Source organism: Antechinus flavipes, chromosome 2 (genome assembly GCF_016432865.1).
Source record: "Antechinus flavipes isolate AdamAnt ecotype Samford, QLD, Australia chromosome 2, AdamAnt_v2, whole genome shotgun sequence".
Taxonomy (NCBI): Eukaryota; Metazoa; Chordata; class Mammalia; order Dasyuromorphia; family Dasyuridae; genus Antechinus; species Antechinus flavipes.
In genome coordinates this window covers 454,272,706-454,297,508 of record NC_067399.1, presented here as the reverse complement: position 1 = coordinate 454,297,508, position 24,803 = coordinate 454,272,706, and the positions used below count along the sequence as shown (strand labels likewise).

General features: G+C 36.5%; 1 protein-coding gene across 10 annotated transcripts in view; it reads left to right on the top strand.

Moving 5' to 3' along the window:
- Positions 1–24,803, top strand: part of WHRN (whirlin) — a 123,808-nt gene that overhangs the window by 24,343 nt on the left and 74,662 nt on the right. For all 10 annotated transcript variants that reach the window (XM_051979479.1, XM_051979477.1, XM_051979481.1 and 7 more), the window contains exon 2: positions 5,008–5,226. In XM_051979479.1, coding sequence (XP_051835439.1) covers positions 5,008–5,226 — 219 coding nt within the window. The remainder of the gene's footprint in view (positions 1–5,007; positions 5,227–24,803) is intronic.

Genomic DNA, 24,803 nt, shown 5'->3' with positions numbered 1-24,803 from the left:
TCCAGCATGTTGGTCATTAGTCCGTGGCAGAAGGAAGAAACCCACCATGGTTTAGTGAGTCCCAGGACTTGGCACATGATTGTGCCAAAAAGTCTGTTGGGATGCCGGGGGTCCACACTGCCAGACAGTCTAGTAATAGAGCAGTTCACACTGTTTATGGAGGAAAGAAGGTCTGATTGTTTTTTTCTGCCTCTGAGTTGACAGTAGGCTGCCACTTATGAGCAAAGAAGCTGAATCTTTCTAGTTTAGAAGCTTCTACATATAGAACAGTAGTTCTCTGGGAAAGTTATTGAAAACAACATAAATGTACAAAAATGTTCATAGCAGCATTGTTTTACTTTTCATGATTTATTGATGCCCTTTATTTTTGCATAACAAACATTTCTGAATACATCCATGGTTTCCTCACCCTTTACCTCCCCCATCCCAACATAGTAATAAAAAATAGCTAGGTAAAATCAATATTCATAGTGGCAAATCTGAAAATCTATGCATTATTCTGGACCCCCAGCTCCCTTATCCTTCAAGGAAAGGAAGGAGGCGATTTACTTACCTGGGGCCAAGATAAGTCACTCCAATTACACATTTCTAAACTTTATTAGGGCCTTTAGATGGCATAGTAGATGGAGTACTGGACTTGAAATCAGGAAAATTTATCTTCATGAGTTCAATTCAGGCCTCAGACAGTTATACTCTGTGTGATCCTGGTCAAGTCTCTTAACTCTGTCTGTCTCAGTTCTTAATCTATTAAAAAAAAAAAAAAAGCTGAAGAAGGAAATGGCAAACCACTTGTCTTTCAAGAAAACCCCTGATAGGAAATGAAGAGTTGGAAATGCCTTAAATGACACAAAAACAACAAAAACTTTGTTAATTTAGAGTTGTTTTATTTTACCTTATTATCATCATTACATATATTGTTTTTCCAGCAATATGATTTATGATAACAAAAAATTGGAAAAAAAACATATGTGCCCAATGACTGGAGAGTGACTGAACAAATTATGGTTTGTGAATGTAATGGAATAGCACAGTACTTCAAAGAATGAAAAATAGAAACAATTCAGAGAAACATGGGAATGCTTGTATGAAGTGAGTAATGCGGAATGAAGCAAACACAATTAAGACAATTATATACACAAGGATGACAGCAACATAAATAATGTGAACATAAGAGAGGCAACTGAATTCTGGTGAAATCCAATGTTTGGAATTTTTTGAAATTAGAGGGCTCTTTCCTTCTTTTTATTAACAATCAATAAATTAAATTTCCGAAAGGCACTTTCTTGGAAGTTCACGTGTTTTTGGAAGGCATCTAATGTGTCCAAAAATGCATAAAATAAAATAAAAAATGGGTCTAGATTCACTGTATGCTCCCTTCCCACTCTAAATTCTGTGATGTTTGGGAGGCTTTCCATAATGTATCTGGTTTATTATTTTTGAGATTTGAGTCCTTTAGGTTTATTAAGTGGCCATGTTACAAAACAGATAAATAAATTCTCTCAGGATGAGGTTTAAAAGTGAGTTTTTATCACAATATTTCACCTTCATTTCCAAACATACCTCTTCCATCTCCCTTTTGTAAAAAGTCATCTATTGTGACAAAGAATAAAATTAAACGACTATTGAACCAAGTGTATATACAGTGTTCATAGTTGTAGTCCCCTACCTCTGCAAATAAAGGGGAGAAGCATACTTTTTACACTCTTTTCCAGTGCCAAGCTTCTTAATCATGTTAATTATATCAATGTGAGTTATTTGTAACTCTTTCCACATGTATGTATATGTGTGCATATCAACTACTAGTGATTATGTACTGGAAAATAAATAGTTTATCCAAATGAATTAAATGTAGAACTGAAATGAATCCTGAGTTCTTGCTGTCCTAATTCTTCTGTTAAACCTACAATCACATGGCAACAGTGGGATCATTAGGAATCTTCTTCTCACTATGTTTTTGAAGAATAGAGTCCAGATGGCACCTTAAAAGGACACAAAAGGGATTCACAGGTTTCCTAAATAAGTAAAAGGATAGCAGGAGTCATGAGTTCATGGATCTAGAAATAAAAAATCTCTGGGAAAGAGCCACAACTAGGGTAGGACTTTTGCTCAAAATTAGAGGAGGCACTAGAAATACTTGCAGTCATTTCACTTTTTTATTCCTCAGTCTCCTCATATATATATCATCCATTTTATAATGAGGAAATTGAAGTACTGAGAAGGAGAGTGACTTGCAGAACCAGGTCTTTTAGTGTTCAAAGGCAAGGCAAAAATCAAGATAATTGATAATGTCCCACCATGCAGGGGATGAGTTTGATATCTTCCATGCCTGACCAAGCTCTAAGGACTCCTGTTTGTTTACTCCACCATGGGGACCTCTTTTAGGGTCACAGCACCCCAAACAGAATTGGTACCCAGGTTTATCCCCCTGCTACACCATTCAGCTAGTCCTCAAGATTATTCTTCCTACTTCCTCATGACACAAGTGTAGCCTTTGCTCCTCACACATCTTAATTTTAACTGGGATTCTATTTTCCTGACTACTCTGTTAAGGGAGCACCAGGGTACCCATAAAAGGACACTATAACTTTCTCATTGCTCATATTTCCCAATTTTTTTATTGCTATGTCAGAGAACTGGTCTCCTGGGGTTATGGCTCCATCAGGCACTGATATTTAACTATGAAATTAAGAGAACAAGCAGCTTTCTTTTCTGCTCTTCCTTCTCTGTTGGAGATTAAGAGGCCTAAATGGTTGCACTTGTTGATACAACTGAAGCACTCTTGTCAGCTTCCTGTGGCTCTCCTTTGTCTTTGAAAATGGCACATATTGTATTATTGTAATCTTCAGGTTTGGGAAATCTGTTAGAAGGTGTCTTTAGGTGACAGCTCTAGATCAGACCAAGTGACTAAAAACAAAGTAAACGACAGATTTGTGTTTTCATCCATTTCCATTCCAATGAACATGTACTAAATGCCTACTATGTGCAAGGCACTAAGTATGTGAAAATCAAACAAAACTATTCTTTCCTCTAAAGGAGTTTATATTTTGCTATTAGTGGTGGTGGTGGTGGAGCAAAAGGAATGGACTACAACACATAAACAGATTAGCATATATTTTGATAAAACTTTTTACTCTTGTGATATCTCTTTTTAAAAAATTAATTTTATTTTTGTTTTTTTTTTTTTGACAAGGCAATTGGGGTTAAGTGATTTTCCTAGGGCCACATAGCTAGGAAGTATTAAATGTCTGAGGCCAGATTTGAACTCAGATCTTCCTGACTCCAGGACTGGTATTGTACCATCTAACTGCCCCCCAAAATTAATTTTATTTTTAAATAAGTTTTTATCATTTTTTATATCATCATAGTTTTTTACAAGATACCCTTCCCTATTCCCAGAGAGCTATCCTGTATAAGTGACATTTTTGAAAGAAAAAAGAAAGAAAGAAAATCAGCACAACTGATCAATACATTGATCAAGTCTGAAAAAATGCTGAATGTACAATACCTGTGAACTTCTCACCTCTGTAAAGAGTGTTGTCTCATATCTCTTCTTTTGAGTTGTGCTTATTTTGATCATTTTGCAAGAAATTAATTTTTAAAATTCTGCACTTAGCTCCCCCCATTCAGCATTTCTGCATACAAAGCAGAATGGAAAAAAAAAAAGAATTGCATATAAAATGATAAAACTGTCCTAGGTACAGATTGTAAATATTGGTACAGAAATTCTCTAAGAAAGACACATGAACTGAGCCCTGAAGTAAGCTAGGCTTTCCAAGAGACTGAAGAATGTTCCAGGCAAGTGGGGACAGGCTGTGCAGAGGCATGGAGTGGGAGATAAGAATGATGAGTTTGAGGAATAGCAAATAGGCTACTTTGGCTGGAATATAGAGTATATGAAGGAAAGTCATATATGGTAAACCTTGAAGGATGGATTGGAACCAGATTGGGAGGAGCTTTACAAACCAAGCTGAAGCAGCTTGTATCTTATACTAGAAGAAATAGAGAGCCATTGGAGAAGGTTTACACCTATATTGATATCAAGCCCAGTGCTCTTTCCTTTGTATCTCACTATCTCCCAAGATAGAGTTAGATATGTATGGACCTTGCCTGGAGTGGACCTGGTTTCAAATGGACAAAGAGGGGAATACAGAAGAGCTACCTCCATATTTTGTAGGCTAGAGGAAAATACCATGTGCTAAATTCATCTGTAAGAATTCATTAGACAAACATGGGACCTGAGTAAAGGACCTTGAGGCATTTTTGAATTGTTTCCTTCTTCCTAATAACATCCCTATTAGGAGCAGTCTTTGAAAGTTTGATGATAAACGGGATCATTAGCACTATGTGAAAGGAAATAGTGTGAAAGGGAAAATGGGACCATTTTTCTTGGAATATTTGCCCATAGGGCAAGGAGACCTTTCTTTGTGCCTTTTTTGTTCTTGTCTATTCTTTCTTTGGAAAATGTGAGGTACAGAGAAGATTGTTCCCATGTTCTTAAGGGAACGCCGAGCCCTTGTAGTCATGTTAAATGATTGCTAAATCTAGTTATACCACAGTTCAGAGGCAAAGTTTACATAGTATCATAGAGTTAGAGCTGAAATGGCCCTTAGAAGCCGTTGAGTCCAACCCCATTGTTTTACAGATGAGAAACTGAGGCACAGAGATATTAAATAATTTGCTTCCTGAGGCAGGATTTGATCTCAGGTATTCCTCATTCTTAGATCAGTGTTCTAATCCTAGGCTATTTAATCTTTTAAAACATATTCCCTTCTGGCTTCCATATTTGAGTTGTGTGATTCTGTAATAGATCATAAGATTATCAGATTTAGAACTAGAATGTAGCTTAGAGGCCATATAATAAAACTGTCCCTTTATTTTACAAAGGAGGAAACTAGACCCATGGGAGAGAAAATATTTTCCTGAGGCCAGTGATAGCAAATAATAGAACTGAGATGCAGCAAAATTTTTTCCTGTGTAGAGTAACAGTAGTTATCTGTCTGTCTCTAGGCACTGAAAGGGTCCAAGAAGCTAATCTTGTCTGTGCATTCTGTCGGGCGCATCCCAGGGGGCTACGTTACCAACCACATCTATACTTGGGTAGATCCTCATGGCCGAAGTATCTCTCCCCCTGGGGGGCTTCCCCAGCACCACAGCAGCTCCCTCCGGAGACAGGAAGGAGAGAGGAGGAGTATCCTGCAGTTTCTTCCAGAGGGAGATGAGAAAAAGGTAAGTACAGGTTTCCCTTCCACATCTCCACTTTCCCAATCTCTATTTTGATATGTATTGTGAGTCAGCATAAGAAATTAAGTGGGAATTTGGGGGGAGTTTTGCAGAACTCACAAGACACAAAAGTCAGCAGATAACATAGAAAAAATTTAGAAATTCAAGAATGCAAAAATATATGTATGGAATTATATAATATCAGCATAGTTTATCTTTTAATAACACAATAATTCAGACTTTTTCTTTGGTACAAAGGGAGGGTCAAAAATTTTATGCAGATTTTCCAGATGACTGGGGTGCTGTGTCACTAACCCCTCAGTGTGGAAAACGGTAGATGGAAGTTGGGCTGCCCATATAAATATGACACACATGTAAGAGAAACTCAAAGTCAACTAGCACCAACTAGTACCAACTAGTGTTGGTCAGATAAGGTTCTAGTATAAGATACTTCATCCATAATAGGGACGAAGTGATCCTCTAGCACATTCCCTTTCTGTTAACATTCTGGGCAGTTTGAAGAAACTGAAAAAAGAGGTATCTGCCATCAATAAGTGACTGTCTATCCCAAGTCCTGGATGTCCTGGAAGCTGAAGCAGTAAGACTAAGTTTGTTTTTAGTACCCCTTTATAGCTACATCTGCCCCTGTGGCTTCCCTAGAGAAACCAGAAGTGGAGGAACCTCCAGTCCAAGTTCCCTGTACCTGAGCAGGAGATCCCTCTATGACTTCCCTGACAAATAGTCATCCAGTCTCTATGGAAAGACTCCTACTGAAGAGAAGCAGTTACCTCCTGAGACAGCCCACTCTAGTTTTTGTGCATCTTTAATATGCTTCTTTTAGGGGGAAATGTTGCTTACATGGAGCTGAAATCTGTTTCTCTGCAATATTTCCCCTTCTTCCTTGTTTTTAGCTTTGCCTTTTGGTGCCAAGCATAAAAAAAAAAAATCTAATGCTTCTCCCTCATGGCAACTCAGAAAATACTTTACAGTTATTATACCCTTTGATTATTATTTTTTAAATGTCTTCTTTTCTCTAAGTTAAATAGTTCAAATTCTTCAACTGATACCCATGTGGCAAGATCTCCAATTCTCCCACCCTCCTCCTCACATTCTTCCAGACATGTCTCAGCTTATCAATGTCCTTCCTAAAATGTGGCATTCAGAGTTGGACACATTATTCTACTTGTTGTTGGGACCAGGGCACCTGGCGTGTGTTCTGGATAAATCTAATCTTCCCTGAAAGCAATATATCTATTTTCTGGCTATATTTTCATTGTCCTTACCACATATTGTCCAGAAGATAGTAAAATTCTACCAGCGGAACTCATGTTTCTCTCCCCACTCTGTCATCTTCTTGAATTAAACCTTCCTGATTCCTATACCCAGTCCCCATATGGCAAGATCTCTAATGGCCTCATCACCCTGGCCACACTTCTTTATCAAGAAAGACACCATGAGGGAATTGGACTTTTGGAGTGAGGGAAAGGGAGAGGCTACGAATATTCAAGACAATCTTTCCCATTACTATTCTCCCTAGGGCTGATCCCCTAGCTAGCATAGCAGACCTGGACAGGACTAAAAGATTCATTTGCTCTGATTTGATCAAAGCTCAAATGAGATTGCTGTGAAAGCATCGGTAAATGTAATATCCCTTGCCTTAATGGAGCTTACAATCTAATAGATCTAATTAGATATGTACACAGTTAGAAGATAGGGAATAGACTTGTGATTTCACTGGCGTAGATGAGAAAACTCCTACCAATGTAGGTTGGCACCTTCTCTGAAACTGAGATATCATTTTAAAGAATTACTTGGGGCATTGCCTGGCAAATATCAGAGGTATTAAGCCGAGTCTTCCTGGATCCTAAGTTAATATTTTCATATAAATATGACACACATGTAAGAGAAACTCAGGGTAACTAGTACCAACTAGTGTTGGTCAGATAAGGGGAGAAAATAACATCTTGCTGTGGAGTCTTGAGAAGTAATTCTAGGAATATTTCACCAGAAGGGTGGCATTTGAGCTGTGCCTCAAAAGAGATGGGAATGATGCTGAAAATAAAAATTGGTGGAAGGAGGAGGAGGAATTTTAAGCTCAAGGAGCAATATGGAGAAAGGTGAGGAGGGACTGCCTGGAACCTAGCAATGGCTAAGCCTCTCTGTCCTGAGGCCATTGTTAAAACTCTGCTTATTGTGCCAAGTTTCACCAAGGAAATGGGAGTTAAAGAAAGATGGCAGATAGTTAGGATGAGGATAAATGGAATAAGGTGAATATTATAGAGAGTAGAAGCTCAAGTTAGCTACTACCCCCTCTCTCTGTCCTCCCTATAGTTCAGTTGTGGAAATGTCAGTACAAATATAAGAAAATGCTTCTCTGCTGCCATACTCATACAAGATCTTCTGATCTATCTGCCCTGACTCTAAACTACCATAAATGTACAATTCTTGTGAGTGTGTGATAGAAAGAGAACTTGACTTCAGCTCTGACTCTGATACTTATTAACTTTGTCACTGGGGCAAACCCAGCTTCCTGTTTATAGAATGAGAATTATTCTACTTACACTATATTACTTTACAATTTGTTGTGGGGAAAATGTTTTGTCTGCAACAAAATACTATGTAGTATGTGATTCTTGTTGCTAACAGAGGCACAAAAAAGCTCATACCATTTTGAATATATTAATTAGCCTCTGACATATATTAGTTGTGTGACTGTGGCCCGATTAATTAATCTTTCACTGTTCTGGGTAATTCTCTGAGACTATAACTTGTAGAGAGGATGCTTCTCTGCATTGGCAAAAGAAATTTCTTCAAATTAGTGGAATCACAGGCCCAGTTTCTATATTCTAATTAGCCAGTTGTGAGTAGTACTGCAATACTTCAGGGATATAGATGCTTTAAATGAACTGCCATCCTCCTAGACTTCTTCAGATTTGAGAGGAGAACAAAATGGAATCATTGTATTATTGTGAGGCTCAAGATCTGGGAACAAATTTAGAGAAAATGTTGTCCAGTCCCCCTTCTTTCACATATGAAGAAGAGAGGAAAATCAACTTTCTCAGATCCTATAGCCATTCAGTAACAGAGTTGGAACTCACTTAGATTCTCTGATTCTAAATTGAAAGCTCTTTTGAAAGGAAACTGTCAGTCAATATGCATTTAAGTATCTACTATGTGCCAGGTACTAAGGATACAAATATAAAAAATAATAATAATGACTACTCTCAAGTAATTTAATTCTATTAGGGAATAAAATCTATATATGTGTGTGTAGACAGACCACAGAGACACAGAGACAGAGTGCCTTTCTCTCTGTGTGTCTCTGTCTGTTTCTCTGTCTGTGTGTGTGTCTCCATATATCTATATGTAAAAGATATATGTGTACAAATACATATGTTCACAGATGGAATGAATAAAAAATAAATACATGGTAGTAGGAAAGATGAGAAATAATAAATTAGGGAGAAACTGGGAAAGGCACTGTGTGGAAGGTGGTACTAGAATTACATCTTAGAGGGAATCTATAAGGAAGAGGATGACATTGTGAGGGTGGTTGAAACGTGAAAACTCATGTAAATTGAAAGGTGGAAAGTTGGGAGATGGAGCAATCTAAGCAGAGGAATAGAGAGTAGATGAATTTGGCTGGCCTGGATTGTAGAAGGAAACCAGAGGACTAGAGGTGACAGGGAAAAGACAGCAAGGAATTACAGCCAGAAACAATTTCTTTGGGGAAAGTTCAGAGTGACTTGCCTAGATTTTAATGTTGGGCTCTCTGGTCTCAGCGGCCTCCTCCCTCCTCCTCTCTCCCAGCTTCATCACCTTCTCATTTGTTTCAAATAAATCAGGTTCACCCAAGAGCCCCTTTGGGTCACCCTGTGAAGTGCTTGGAGAATGAGTATAGCTCTTACCTGACAGAAAGGAAATCTATTACAGAATGAAAGGCCTCATGCTTTGCTGATGAAATATTCATGGTGGTCATGGGAAAAGGGATGTCGTCATTGTCATTTCCATTTAAAGGAAAAGAGAAGTAGCTGGAACGGGAAAGTCTGGCAAAGGGCTGCTTTGTATCTTGGACGCCTGTCAGCTTAATGTGGAAGCAATGCCTGGAGTGTAATCTGTGATTTGCCTTTGAAGTCAGACTTGGGAAGCATTTCTCCTTGGCATTTGTCTCTTCTTCCTTCTCATGCATCTCTGATTGTCAAAACTCCTTTGACTTTTGCATACATTTTCAAGATCTGCCTTGAAAACATTTCCAACGTCCAGGAATACATATAATGTATGCCAACAAATTATAATTATGTCACAATTTGACAGTTTACAAAATATGTCCTTCACAATAGACCTGTGGAGTATGTAGATCAAATATTAGAAGCCCCATTTTATAAGTGAGGAAATTGAGATACTGAGAAATTAAAGCAACCTATCCAAATTTTCTGACTTTACTTTTACTGTTCTTTCCATGGTGTATGGACATGGAGGATTTGGAGCAGGAAAGATCCTTAGAAATAATTAATTCTACCATGGAAGAAGCTGAATCATACCATGGGAAAGGGACTTCCTGGAGTCCCATGGCTTAGAAATATCCCAGTCTCAGTTTCCTGGCTCCAAATCCAAGATTCCTTCCATCACCTTGCTTCTCTACCAAGTGCATTTAGCATATATCTCCCCATGCAATCCAAAGTGCAGTCATATTTTATCATCTGGATAAATACACGTGCTTTCTGTGACTCCTGGGAATGAAGCCTCAGTGATATGTTTCATATCTTAATGTCAGTATATGAAGACTGAAGTTAATGGTCTTTATTCTGATATAACCTCTAGCACAATGGACAGTTCTATAAAAGATTTATGGGAAAACAGACAGGAATGAAGTGGGGGAAGACTGGGATTAGTATGGTTGGTGGGAGCATCCACCCCAATAGATGAGTTGAGTCTGAGATCCATCTAGGTCTTCAGAGTGGCTAGACCAACAGTGTCGTAGACCTGTCCTTGTGGTAATAACTAATAATATCAACAATATTACATCATTTGGTCCTTCTGACAGGTCTGGAAGATAGGTGCAATTATTGTTCCCAATTATAGTTTATAAAAGTGAGGCAAATGGAGATTAAGTGACTTGTTCAGGATCACATAGTTAATAGAGACCTGAGGCTGGATTTGAACTCAGGTCTATTCTGAATCTGGACCTGGTGCTACATCCACTGTCCCTGTGCCACAGATCTTGTGCTAATGACTTGCCCATGGACACAATTTGTGACCTTACATTAAAAAATTGACCTACTGTGGTTTCTCTTTAGATTTCCCTATCATTACTTGGTCTGGAGTTCTCTTTAGATCTTTGTGGGAGTATTGTTGGGGGACCTGTGCTATATGACTTTTCCTTCACCTCCTCTCCTTCTCCTTCTTCCTCTTTCTCCATCTTTTGGACCAGTTTTCTAAAGAGAATTTATGGGGAAACATTGACAAAAGTGGAATGTGAAAAGAATAAGTGGGGTGAATGTTCATACCAATTAATTCACAGATCTCTCAGAATATCCAGATTGGCAGTCCCCAAAGTAGTTGAGTTATTCTCTTGATTTTGAAATGTCTTGTTTGCTTTTTCATAAGTATTCCCCTTGCTTAGTATGGTACCTTACACACAGTAAGCATTTAATAAGTGCTCTCTTTTTCATATTTCCCTTTATCCATTTATCCATCTCTCTTTTCCTTTCTATCAATCAATCTATTCATCCATTATTTCTCTAGTGAGATGATGAATATCTATATTGTATTTTTCCAGAATGCTTAGATCATGCTGCTTTGCACTTTTCTAAAAACCTGACTCAGAAATTAAAATTATTATTTAGAAAATTTTTCTTACTTTGGAGACCAGTAGCTAGTAGGTTAAAAATGGTGTGATGCCATTATGGGTAATGGAACTCACTCTCTGAGACTTTTCCTCTCTAAATGTCAGCTGTCTCATCTATGAAATGAACTTGTAATTCATAGGTCTGTTAAAAAACTCAAATGAGATAATGGATAAAAATCACTTTGTTTCCCCAAAGTGCTATATAAATGTAGGTTATTATTATTATATTATTGATTGCCAGTCATTGCCTTTACAATTTCTCTCTCCTCCTCCCTCCCCCCCACCATTGATCACACCATAACTTTTTTTAATGCTGTTTGCTTAACATTAATATGCAAGATATAATGCTTTATAGTCTTTTTTGATCAAGGCAGAAGTTAGTCCTTCAGGCTTCATTGGTATGCATGGATGTGAATTGCCATTGGATGCTGAGTCTGGTGCTTAGTCTAGGGGTATTATACTCTGGGTCCAGCTTCAGTTCTCTTCTGATAAGTCACCCACTATAACGGAAATGGTGACATCTTGTAATCATGAGCTGAAGGGAAGAAACTGACTGGTACAATGTTATTTTTCAGAACCAGTCTCAAAGCATTAGGAAAAAAAAACCTTGAGCTTCTTCATTTATGCATGCTGGGCATCCTTGAAGTGACCTAGCATTTGCTCAGACTCATGCTCCCCTGCCTCTCCCCTTTATGAGGGCAGTCTACAGAAACGTCCCTCAAGAGTGGTATGCTGCCACAGTAAGGAATAGCAGAAGCCCAGCAGCCATGACAGATCTGTTTCCAAATTGAAAATGCATAAATTTCTTTCCATCATTGGGAAATTAGCAGGATGTTTTATGTGGGGAGGAGGATAGAGGAAAAAGATGAAATCAACTATTAATAGTGTAGATTTTTTATTTTATTTTTATTGAATAGTATTTTATTTTCCTACCAGTTACATGTCAAGAAAAATTTTTAGAATTTATAGACTTTCTTTTTTTTAAAGGTATTTTAAAAAGAAATGTGTCAAGAGATCCAGAATTGATACTCCAGGTGGGAGAGGAAAATAGCTTAATACCAAGATGTGGAGTCAAATAGAAGGTTTATCAGGAGGATTAGAAATGAAATGTTGTTTCTTTGTCTAGTTTTGTCATCAAAGGGCTCATCAAGGTTAAAATCAAGGCCATGAAAGAAATGTGTCAGAGGCAGAGATGTTCTTACCTGGTCCTTTTGTCAAACTCCATGAATGTTTATTTAGTGCCTGCTATATTCTGAGCACTGTTTGAAGGCTAAGGGAATCTCAGAATGGATGTAACACAGTCCTAACCTCAAGGAAGATGCAATTTTGTAGGGGATGTACAGCTATAGAGATAATGATAATCATGCTATTTAGCATTTCTATAGCTCTAAAGGTTTGCAAAACAATTTACATATTCTTTCCATATGATCCTCAAAGCAATCTTGGGAGGTAGGAGCTATTAAGAGCCACATTTTGCAGTTCAGGAGCCTAGTTGTGTATTCTTTATAAAAAATATAGAAAGCACAGATATCCCCATCAAGATGATTGATGCCATTTCCTTGATAGGCTTGGAATGAATTGCCTGGTCATTTTGACCAAGTTAAGGATGCTCTGCTTTTGAGGACTGCTTTCTATAGAAAATATAATCACATTAACCACAGGTTGATTGAGTCATGGTTATTGAAGATCTCATCCTTGGACTGACTTTGACCAATAAAAAAAAAAAGAACAGACATCAAGTAGCGCTATCAAAGAACCAGAGCTGAGCCAAGCACAAATTCAAAGGGAGTTTGGTCCTAAGGGACCTCTCAGCCCAGAAAGGCAGTGGTAAAACTTCTGAATCCCAGAGATACTTGTGATAAACAAACACAAGGGTGGCCATTTAGTTAGTAAACCTTTATCAGAGGCTTGCTGTGTGCTAGGCACTATGCTAATTCAATTCCTGATGCAGGCACTAGGACTACAAAAACAAAAGATAGTACTTGTGGTCTAATGGGGAAGAAGGAATTTATGGAGACAAAAGAGGAGGGAATCATATGCTTCTATATATGGTAGTGGCTGGAAGCATCATTAAAGCAGTTGTCTTATCAATATGGATTTATTAAGTGCTTACTATGTGATAGGCACTTAGGCCAAGTACTAGGGATACAAAGAAAGGCAAAAGTCAGTTGCTATTTTTTGGGAGGAGGGGCATTATGAATTTTAATTATCTGGTATTTAAATAATATTCTTTCAACATTTATTAAGGATGATTTTATGTTCCTTAAGCATTTGATTTTTTAAATTTTGTAAGCATTCATTTTTTTATTAAAGTTTTTTATTTTTCAAAACTTAGGTGTGTTCAATTCTTCAACATTAGCCCTTGCAAAACCCCAGTTGCTGTTCTTAAAAAGCTTGCTACTGTGATGGAGGAGACAATAATATACACACAAAATATATATAGGATAAATTGGAGATTATTAACAAAGGGAAGAGATTAGCTTTAAGGAAGATCAGGAAATGTTTCTTACTGAAGGTGAACTTTAGTTGGAACATGAAAGAAGTCAGAGAGGCAAGAAGGTAGAAATGAAAAGAGAAAGTATTTGAGCCATAAGGGACTGCTAGGAAAATATACAAAGTCAAAAAATAGTGTCTTGTGTGGATTGCAAAATACCAAAAGGGGAGCAAGGTATAAAGAGATTGGAAGGAAGGAAAGATTTTGGAGGAATTTAAATCCCTGAAGGAAAAGTTTCTATTTGATCTTGCAAGGTAATAGGGAGCCACTAGAATTTATTGAATAGAGGAATCAGACCCTCCTTAGGAAAACCACTTTGAAAAGCTAAGTAGAGGATGGTTTGGAGTAGGGGGAGACTTGGGGCAAGAACAAGCCGCAGGTTGTTGCAACGGTAGAGATGGGAAGTGATGAGGGCTGCATTAGGGGTGGCAGTGCCAAAGAGAGAAAGGGGTGTAGATGAGAGCTGCTACAAAGGTAGAATAAATAGAATATGGCAAGATCAGTTATAGAAGAGACAGTAATGAGATGGGAATGACAACTAGCCTGGAACTTGAGTGAAATGAAACAAAAGAAAAGGGGGGATTGTTCTGTTCTCCTCTATCCTGGTCCATTTACATCTGGTTATTGTGTACAGTTCCAGGTATCATTTTATCAAGGACAGTGATTGGAGCATATCCAGGAAAGAATGGCTGGGATGGTTTGTACTGGAGACCAGCCATTTGATAACTGGATGAATGACCTGGGAATATAAGAAGCAAAGGCTTGGGAGATTGGGGAGAGCTATGACAGTTGTCATTGGGTGTTTACATGTATGTAAAAATATTGAAGACATATTTAAATTTGTCCTACTTAGCCCCAGAAGACAACACATGGAGCTAGGGGATGAAGGTTGCAAAGAGGAAGATTTAAGCTGCATGTAAAGAAAAGCTCATTAATCATTAGAGATATTCAAAAAGATTCAAAAGGAGATGGTGGGTTGTTTCCTACTGGAGGTCTTCATGGGGGTAGCTACCTGTCAGGAATGTTAGTAAAGGAAAATTCCTCTTCATATTGGGCTCAGACTAGATATCTGGACGATCTCTGAAGTCTCTCTCAGCTTTATGATTCTATGAACATATGCCTATGAGGAATTGATGCATGTGAAGAAAACTCCCCGTTCTGTTATTTGCAAGTAAGCATGCATACAGTTCATCCAGTGTTCTTTGCTGCTGAGTCTGCATTTTCTTTTTATTATTTTTGGGCCTATATGGTAGAAAAGGTATGAAATGGTCTCAATGAGCATTTGTTTCCACACATCAGTGAACAGCTCTCCAAGAATAATTGCTTTTATTTGCCAAAAGGAGACCTTTGAGGAAAGGTTGAGTCTGCTAGTATTGCAAATAGACCCTACCTCTGTGTTGTCTAGGACTCCCCCAATTTGCTCCCCCCATACATGCTCGATGACATTTTAAAAGGTAACAGAAAGATGGTATAGTGAGAGAGCTGTCCTTTCATACTTCCTTCCTCCCTGTGTCCACAAGCCTCAGATGTTCTTCAGGATAAAGTATTTACCAAAAAGCTTGGGGGAAGTTAAGGTAGGAGTAAAATTATAAAAACCAAGGCCCCCACACTAAGACTATTTGAAAAAAGATCTTAAGGGTGTTTAGAATGCACTGTTCCTTTAAATCAGGAGTCCTTAATCTGAAGTCTTTTAACTTAGTGTTAAAAATATTTTGTTTTAATTTGTTTACTATATTACAAGATTTACCATATTACCATCTTTCATTTGCCATAATTGGTTTCTTTTGTAATCATTTGTCTTGTATTTTATTTATTTATTTTAAAAACATTTTTTTCCTGAGGAGTCCATAGGCTTTACAAGCTGGCCAGTGGACTCCATGATACACAAAACAAAGAACATTTGCTTTAAATTAATTGTTGAGCTTCAGTTTAAATTGTATCCACACTTAGAGACACAAGTTGCTGTTGCTGTAAAATACTGCCCATCTCAGAGGGTTGCTTTGAAGAGTGCTCTTTGTAAGCTCAAAGCACAATGCATATCCATAGATATACCTGTAAACCTGTCTCTAATCTTGCCAAAGGATCATGTTTGGCCTGGAAGAGAGGGTGTATCGGTGGCCATTTTCATGTATTGGTCCAAGGTTTCATTTTTTATTCACAGCCTAGATGATGATGGTGTTTCCAATTCAGGAAAGAGGTTCCAGAAAGCAAAGGCGAACATATACTTTTGAGGCACTTAGCTTAAAGTATCATGGCCCCTATTAAGTACTTTTGAAATATCTCATTTGATCAAATCAAGAGAAATGGTCAGCAATCATATAGGGCAGGTTTTTGTTGGAAATGGGCCATGTGTCAGTTGTTTTAAAAAATGATCAGCCCCTCAAAAGCAAGATACAAAGTATAAAGGAGTATATGTATTGAGTTAAATAATTGCCTCATTTGAAAATGATATGTGGATGGATCAGTGTTTCATATAAAGAGAAAGTGTCATTGTTTTGACTAGAAACTGAAAATCAAAAATATGAAGCTCTTAAAAAATAAAGCGGTTAATATAAAGTCGAGTAATATATTTATGACTCAGAAGAGTGGATCATTGATTATATTTTTACTTTGCTTTTATGTGCCAAAGGGAAACCTTTGAGTAAAACTTGAGCCTATTAGTATTACAAATAGACCCTAGCTCTGTGTTGTATAGATCTCCTCTCATTCTGTTCCCCCCATACATGCTCGATGACATTTTAAAAGTAGAAAGATGTACCAAAAGGTACATAAAAGTCATAATGATAATGACTCATTTGCAAACACAGTGCTTTCCCCACATTAAGGGAGCCAGCGCAAATATTATTTGGCTCCTTTACAGATAAGGAAACTGAGTCACAGAGAGATACAGTGAAATTTTGAAGGTTACCCAACAATGGTAGATGAACTCTCAAATGTCTTTGTACTTTAGATCTATGCTCCTATGACCTTATGAATCCTTTCTATTGTGGAAGTTTTTAGAGTGACTAAGGACAGCACAGGGAATAAGGACAGTAGGGACAGTCATGGTTATAGATGATATTTTTTCACCAATAAAATACCTCCCAAAGGGTTATTTTCCTGCCAGTGGAGATGATCTTTGGACTCTCATTTTGCTGCTGTTTTTCATGTCTTCTTTCTCTTTTTTCCTATGATGAGTAGTGGCTCTGACACCATTCCCTCATATTTATTACAGCAGCATCAGTGACAAAATGGACTTTAACTTCTTCCTTTGTCTCTCCAACTCTGATTGAGTGTTAGCTCTTCTTAGCCATGTGCAAGTTGCTCAATTTAACCAAATCAAAGAATGTTTCCACTGAGCAGAAAGAATCAATTATATTGTGGCATATAGAGCCATTATTGTGGTTCTTAGACAGAGAAGCAGCTTCTCTGGAAAAGACTGGGTTTGGGAGCTGGGTTTCTGGCCTTTGTTTTCAGAGGTGAATGCTATTCATGATCGAATCTCCAAAGAGGGGCTAAACCCATAGTTTTTCTCATGCTTTGCGAGCCCACACAGACAGAATGCCAGAACTGGAAACAAGAGCAGCATTAAATAGGGGATACATATTACATACTGAATGTGTGTTGGACACTGAGCTAGGAATAAAAACCAACAAATAACAGTCTCTGCCCGTAAGGAGTCCACGTTCCACTGGGAGAGGTTTGGGTGCAAATTAGAGTACAGTGAAAATTTGGTGATAGAAAACAGAAAATAGCAAAACTGGGAGAAAGGGAGAAGGTCAGGAAAAGCTTCATAGGTGATGAGACCTGATCTGAGCCTTGAAGGCAGTGCAAGCTCTGAGAGTGGGAGTGAAGAGGAAGTGCACTGCAGGGATGGAGGGCCTCTTGTACACAGAGGCATCAATAAGTAGGTTAGCATTTATTAAGCATTGACTATGAGTCAAATGTTCTGCTAAGAGTTGTGGATACAAGAAAGCCCAAAATAAGGCCCTGTCCTTAAGGAGCTCACATTCTGTCGGGGGAGAAAACATGCAAACAACTAAGTACATATATGTATATGTGTTATTATACATAATGTGTATATGTATGAATATATAAAAACTACAAATATATATATATTGTATGTATACATAAATACATATAAACATAGTATATTTATAGAAATCAAATATAGTTTATCTTAATATATTTGTGTAAATATTTGTATAATAGTATATTAATACAATATAATATGTAATATATCTTTATATATACTATATATTATATAGGATAAGTATAGTTTATGTTAAGTATATAAATAGTGTATATAATCTATATCACTTAGACATTATATATACACACATCTACACACGTGCATGTATATACATAGACGCATATGTGCACATACAAGTATAAATACCTAATACAAACCATATTATATATAATATATGAAACATATGTACTATATAATATAAATGTTATATAGAATATATAATTGAGCTATACTATATGTATATATGCCATATATGTGCATATATCTTCATATATGTTATATACTATAAACACTATGATATATAAATATACTAAGTATATTTATATCTTATGTATATAAATACATACATGTATTTTCATGTAGTATATATAATATATCAATATTTAATATAGGGGGCAGCTAGATGACATAGTGGATGGAGTACCAGCCCTGGAGTCAGGAAGCACTGAGTTCAAATCTGACCTCAGACAATTAACACTTCCCACTTCCTAGATAAGTGATCTTGGGCAAGTCATTTAATGCCTCACCAAAAAAAAGCCATATACATATATATATATATATGGCTTATATATAGTATACATATATAGTATATTGATAGTTATATATACATCTTATATCCTAGTTTGTGTGTATATGTATGTATGTGTGTGTGTGTGTGTGTATATACACACACACACACACACACACACACACACACACACACATCTATAATGTATATATTTATACACAAGGTATATAAATATAGGATATGCATATTTATACTAAGTAAATATTCATATATTTCTTCATATTTTTGTCTTTCTTTTTCTTTTTGAGAGGCAAATGGTATTTAATGACTTGCCCAGGGTCACATAGCTAGAATGTATTTGTATCTGAAGTAGGATTTGAATTCAGGTCTTCCTGACTTCAGGGCTGGTGCTCTATCTACTGTGCCATCTAGCTGTCCCTGTCTTCATATATTCTATATTTACTATTTAGATCTCATATAGAGGAACATATCAAAATATATATTATATAAGTATATATGTGTATATATATATATATATATATACACACACACACATACACACACACATCTATAATGTATATATTTATACACAAGGTATATAAATATAGGACATGCATATTTATACTAAGTAAATATTCATATATTTCTTTATATTTTTTTCTTTCTTTTTCTTTTTGAGAGGCAAGTGGTGTTTAATGACTTGCCCAGGTCACATAGCTAGAATGTATTTGTTAAATATCTGAAGTAGGATTTGAACTCAGGTCTTCCTGACTTCAGGGCTAGTGCTCTATCTACTGTGCCATCTAGCTATCCCTGTCTTCATATATTCTATATTTACTATTTAGATCTCATATAGAGGAACATATCAAAATAAATATATATATATATAAATACTACATATGGCTACATGTGAGTGTGAATATGTTTATGTGTATATAGTGTATGAGAGGCAATCTTAGAGGGAAGGAACCAATGGGGAAGGGAGCCAGCAAAGGCATTTTGTAGAAAGTTGGGTTTGAAATGAGTCTGGAAGAAGTCGGGGAAAGCCAGAGGCGGAGGTGCAGCCAATGAAAAGGCACAGTCCAGAAGCAAGAGATTGGTATTTTGAGTCTGGGATGAATGGCTAGTATTCTAGCAGTTTAGTTGAAACATGGAGTTGATAAAGGAAAGTTAGAGGCACTGTCGAGCTAAGGAGTTAATGTTTTATCTTATGAGAAATATGGGAATGCTCAAGGTTTTTGAACTAGAAAGTGACAGTCAGATTGAAACTTTAGGAAGATGAGATTCTTACAACTATGGAGTGGGTGGTTTATAGGAGGAAGGAGTTTATAACAGGGAGACCATGTAATAGTCTATAACTGAGTCTAAGTGAGAATTCATAAGTACCTGAAACAGCACAGTCACTTTGTGAAGCTATAGAGGAGAGCAGAGATGATAGATATAATGAAGGCATAATTGAGAAAATCTGGTAATTTGCAGGATCTACGAGGATAGAGCTATCAACAGTATCAAAGGCAATCAATTAATTTATCACCTAGTCAATTCATAAACATTTATTAAGTCCCACCTGTGTGCCAGGCCCAGTTATGGAGGATTCAAAGGGAAAAAAGGAAAAGAATCCTCAAAGAGTTTGCTTCACTTGGGAGAGGAAAGAACACATGAATTTTGTGACTTCTTTGAACTTTGCGGTGTTTACAATGACTAAGGTTGCCTTAGCAAAGTGTCTGGTAGAGAATAGGTACTTAATAAAAGTTTGTTGACCTGGCCTGACTAAATCCCTGAAGAAACCTATGTTTTTATAAAAGAAAAGATCACCCCTACCTTCCATCATCTGCAAACAGGAGTCAAATAAAACAGGCTATAAAAATTCAGTCTTTAAAAATCTTAACCTGAAAAGAGTGTGGTCTTCATGAGGAATTTCTCATCTTTGAAATGCCGAGGAATAAGCTCTCGCTGTCTCTGAAGCCACCATATGGTCAGCACAGTCTGTGGTCTAAGTTAGCCTGTTTGAGCAGGTTGGCAAACAGGACTCCCCCAGGATGCCCCTGTATTCTAGCACTCACCACATCCCCTGTGCTCCCACCAAGAGTGTTGGGGCAGCGGTTTTAGCTATTTAGATTTAGCAAGTCTGCTTGGGAACCATTCTTCAGACTCAAAGCCAAAGCTGAGTCTGACATTTCTAAAAAGCATCCTACCTAATATTTCCTGATGCCATCCATCTGTTCATGGAGAGGAACAAGATGCATGTACCTGTTGCTCTCTGTGTTTTCAAATGTGCTATGATAGTGTTATTGCTTGCTTGACTGTATATATTCCCAAGAGCTTCACAAATCATGCAGCTTCTCTCTAAAAAATTTACCTTAAATCTCTGCTAATAAAAAGCATCTCCCAGTCACCATCCATCTTGGCTGCCACGATACTTTGTGGTCCATTTGCTCATAAAAAATGAGGAACCAGATCCTTTCATTGTATAAACTACTCCCCATTTGTAAGCCGGGCACTTGAGGAAGCAGCATTAATTCTTTGGCACCCAGGGTACAATTTAGTCTGCACAAGGAAGGACTGTGTGGGATGAGGTTTCTTTGTAATTATGATCTCACCCCCACCCCAATATGCATAGTGGCATTGTGCATAGCAGGAAAGCAGCTGGATTTAGAATTGAATGATGGATGCTTGAATGTTAGCCCTGCCATTTAACTACTGTAATCTTGGCAAAAGCTTCTCATCCTTCTGGGCCTTTGCTTCCTTTTCAAAAGAGTCGAGGTTGAGCCAGATCTGGGGTTTTTAAAACATGAACTTGTTTAAAATACATATATAATGTATAAATTAAAATACAAATATAATACATATATAAACAATGTATATATATATTTACATATACATATATACAAATATATACATACACACATACATATATAATTAGTTTCCTTTGTAATCCTCTGTATTTTATTTATGCATTTAAACACATTATTCTGAGAAAGGGTATTTAGGATTTACCAGCTGTAAAAGAAAAGATCCAGGACACAAAAAAGATTAAGAATCCTTGGGCTAGACAATTTCTAATGTCCATTCCAGTTTTAAATTCTATCACCCTACTAGCTATTGTGATTAAATGCTCTTCTCCACACATGGTAGAGTCTGTCACTTTTAGGACATGTTTGAAATATTTATTAAGTATTATTTAAGAGGATAGTAAAAAGAATGCTGAAATTAGAATCTTGAGGCCTAGATTCCTGTCCTGTATCTGATACTTAATAAATGCATATTCTTAGGCAAGTCATTTAATTCTTCTTTTAGCCTCAGAATCTCTTTTCCTCATTTTTAATTTTTAAAAATTTACTTCACATTTTACTTTTCCTCAATTGCATGTAAAATAATTTTAAACATTTGTTTTTGAAACTTTGAGTTCCAAATTCTCTCCCTTCCTCCCATCCTCTCATTAAGAAAGAAAACCATTTGATATAAATTATTCATGTGCATTCATGCAAATCATATTTCCCTATTAGTCATGTTATGAAAGAAAACATAGACCAGAAAAAAATCTCAAGAAAAATGTGCTTTAATCTGTATTCAGATACCATCAGTTCTTTCTCTGGGGATGGATAGCATTTTTCATCATAAATCCTTCAGCACTATCTTGGATTATTGTATTGCTGAGAATAACTAAGTCATTCACATCTTATCAGATTACAATATTGCTGTTGCTTTGTACATAGTACATTTCACTGCATCAGCTCATGTAAGTCTTTTCAGGTTTTTCTGAAAGCATCCTACTCATCATTATAACACAATAGTATCCATCACAATCACATACCATAATTTGTTCACATTTTGTTGCATAGCCCCTCAATTTCTAATTCTTTGCCACCAGAAAAGAGCTGCTATAAATATTTTTGTACATATAGATCCTTTTTCCTTTTTGTTTGTTCTCTCTTTTTGGATGTAGACTTAGTCGTGATATTGCTACATCAAAGGGTATGCATGGTTTTATAGCTCTTTGAGAGTAGTTCAAATTGTTCTACAAATGGTCAAATCACAACTCCATCAACAATTCATTAATGTCTCATTTTCCCCACATCCCCTCCAATATTGGTCATTTTCCTTTTTAACAATCTAATAGGTATGAATAGTATCTCAGAATTGTTTTAATTTTCATTTTGCCAGTCAATAGTGAGTTAGAGAATTTTTTTCATATGATTATGGATAATTTTGATTCTTCCTCTGAAAACTGTTCATATCTTTTGATCATTTATTAATTGGGAAACAGCTCTTATTTTTATGAATTTGATTCCTTTTTCATTTGAGAAATGAGGTCTTTATCATAAAAATTTGCTTTAAATTTTTTTCACAATTATGATATCTAAATGTATTTCCCTCCATTCTATTTTCCTCCCTGTTTATTCTATTCTCTCTCTCCTTTTAATCCATCTCTCCTCAGAAGTATTTTGTTTCTGACTACTTCCTCCCCAATCTGCCCACTCCTATCACTTCCACCTTGTTCTTTTATCTTTTCCTCCTCCTACTCTCCTGTGGAATATGATAGATTTCTATACCAATTAACCTTAGAATCTTTAGGTGCAAAATGAGAATGCTATGACTTAATTATCTGCTGTTTAATTTTGTTGTGAAAAAAGCAAGCTGTCGATATTAAATTGCTACAGATATACAAAGAGTTGAAATAATAGGATTCTAGAAAATTGTTCTTCTGAGGATCTTTTAGTGTCTTAATTCCTAACGAGTTAGAACTTGGGGAAATAGGAGAAGCTGGTCATCTGAACAGAGGACATGATGGTTTGGGGAACTCAGTGTCAGTCCTTATTACTCTAGCAAATGATTAAAATTTGAAGGCATCCTTTATGAAACAGAGAGAATAATCAAAGATTTTACTTGGGGGAAGGGTGCAAGAGCTGATGGAATATAGAAATAGATTAGACTTTTTTCCTCCAAAGAGTTTATTTGGTTAAATGATAGGACCGCAAAACAATTTTAATGAATGACTCAATATCAACTTGGAGATTTCTAGTAGCATGCCTCCTGAATCTATCCTTGGCCCTGTTCTTTTCACATTTTAAAAAAAATTACTTTAATGAATGATTAAACTTGCTGATCAAATTTACTGATAACATGAAGTTGGAAGGGATAGCCAACATGTTGGGTGACAATCAGAATGCAATAAAAATTTCTGTAAATAGACCAAAATAATGGGTTGAGACTAATAATGAAATTTTAGTAGAAATTAAGACCTACAATTGGATTAATAAATAAATTTCTTAAGAAGAAATAGAGGAGGTCGCTAGACATGACTTTGTAAGTGACCACAAACTCAATATGAATCAACATTGTGACATGACTGCCCAAGAAGTTGATGGAATTTAGAGTACTTTAAGGAAGTGCCCTATATAAGGTCTAGAATATTAGTGATAATACTGTTATACTTAACTCAGTAGTATTATGTTTGTTTTTGAGAGCCACCACATGAGGACTCATGAAATGGCTGGCCTGGCTGGCGAAATTGTGTTTTACCTAGAAAAGAAAAGAATTAGAAGGGATGTGATAGATGTCTTTAATTAACTGAAAGCCTGTTAAGGGGAAGAAGGATTAAACTTGTTCTGCTTAATGACAGAGGGCAGAACTAATATATTGTGTGACATTTTAGAGATCAATTTTGACTTGCTACCAGAATAAAATTTCCAAATAATAATAATAATAACCTATGAAGACAGCAAGGTAGCATAGTGGTTAGAGTACTGAGCTTTAAAAGAGGAAGTCCTGAGTTCAATGCAGACAGTTCCTAGCTGGGCAACCCTAAACCTCCTTTTGCTTCAGTTTCCTTATCTCTAAAAAGGTGAAAACAATAACATCTATATCCCAGGGTTGTTGTAAGGATAAAGTGAAATAGTATTTGTAAAGTACTTTCCAGACTTTAAAATGCTATTATTATTAAATGGAATGAGGCTACCTAAAGAGAGAACAGATTGTTTTTCTCTGAAGATCTTCAGGTAAAGAGGGCTGGAACAACCTTTGTTGGGGAAGTTGTAAATTCTTGGGATTGAATCTTTTTTAAATTTATTTTCAATTCACAGAACAAAACAAACATGTCTATAACACAGTACAATAAAAAAGATGATTGCTTATGAAACTGCCAATCTACCACATATAACTTACTATTCCCTTCAAATGTGGGTGATGTTGGGGATGAGATGGTGGGCGCAGAAGATAAGGTAACTAGGATAGGGTAAAAAAGAGAGGTTGAGAAAGTAACAACAATAAAAAGGAGGGAAATTGGGGTTGAATTTTGATGATGTAGGGGTTGGATTAGTGGGTCTCTTCTAATTTGGATGCTATGCAATGATAGAAAATTTGGCCTGAGTTTTTGTTAGGTAAAGCTCAATCTCATTTTTTCCTTTATTTTATAAGCAAATTATCAATAGGATGATGGTATTTTAGACAATAGAAATAGCTCCCATTTTTCTAATATGTGGAAGTTTATGAGGCATGTTCC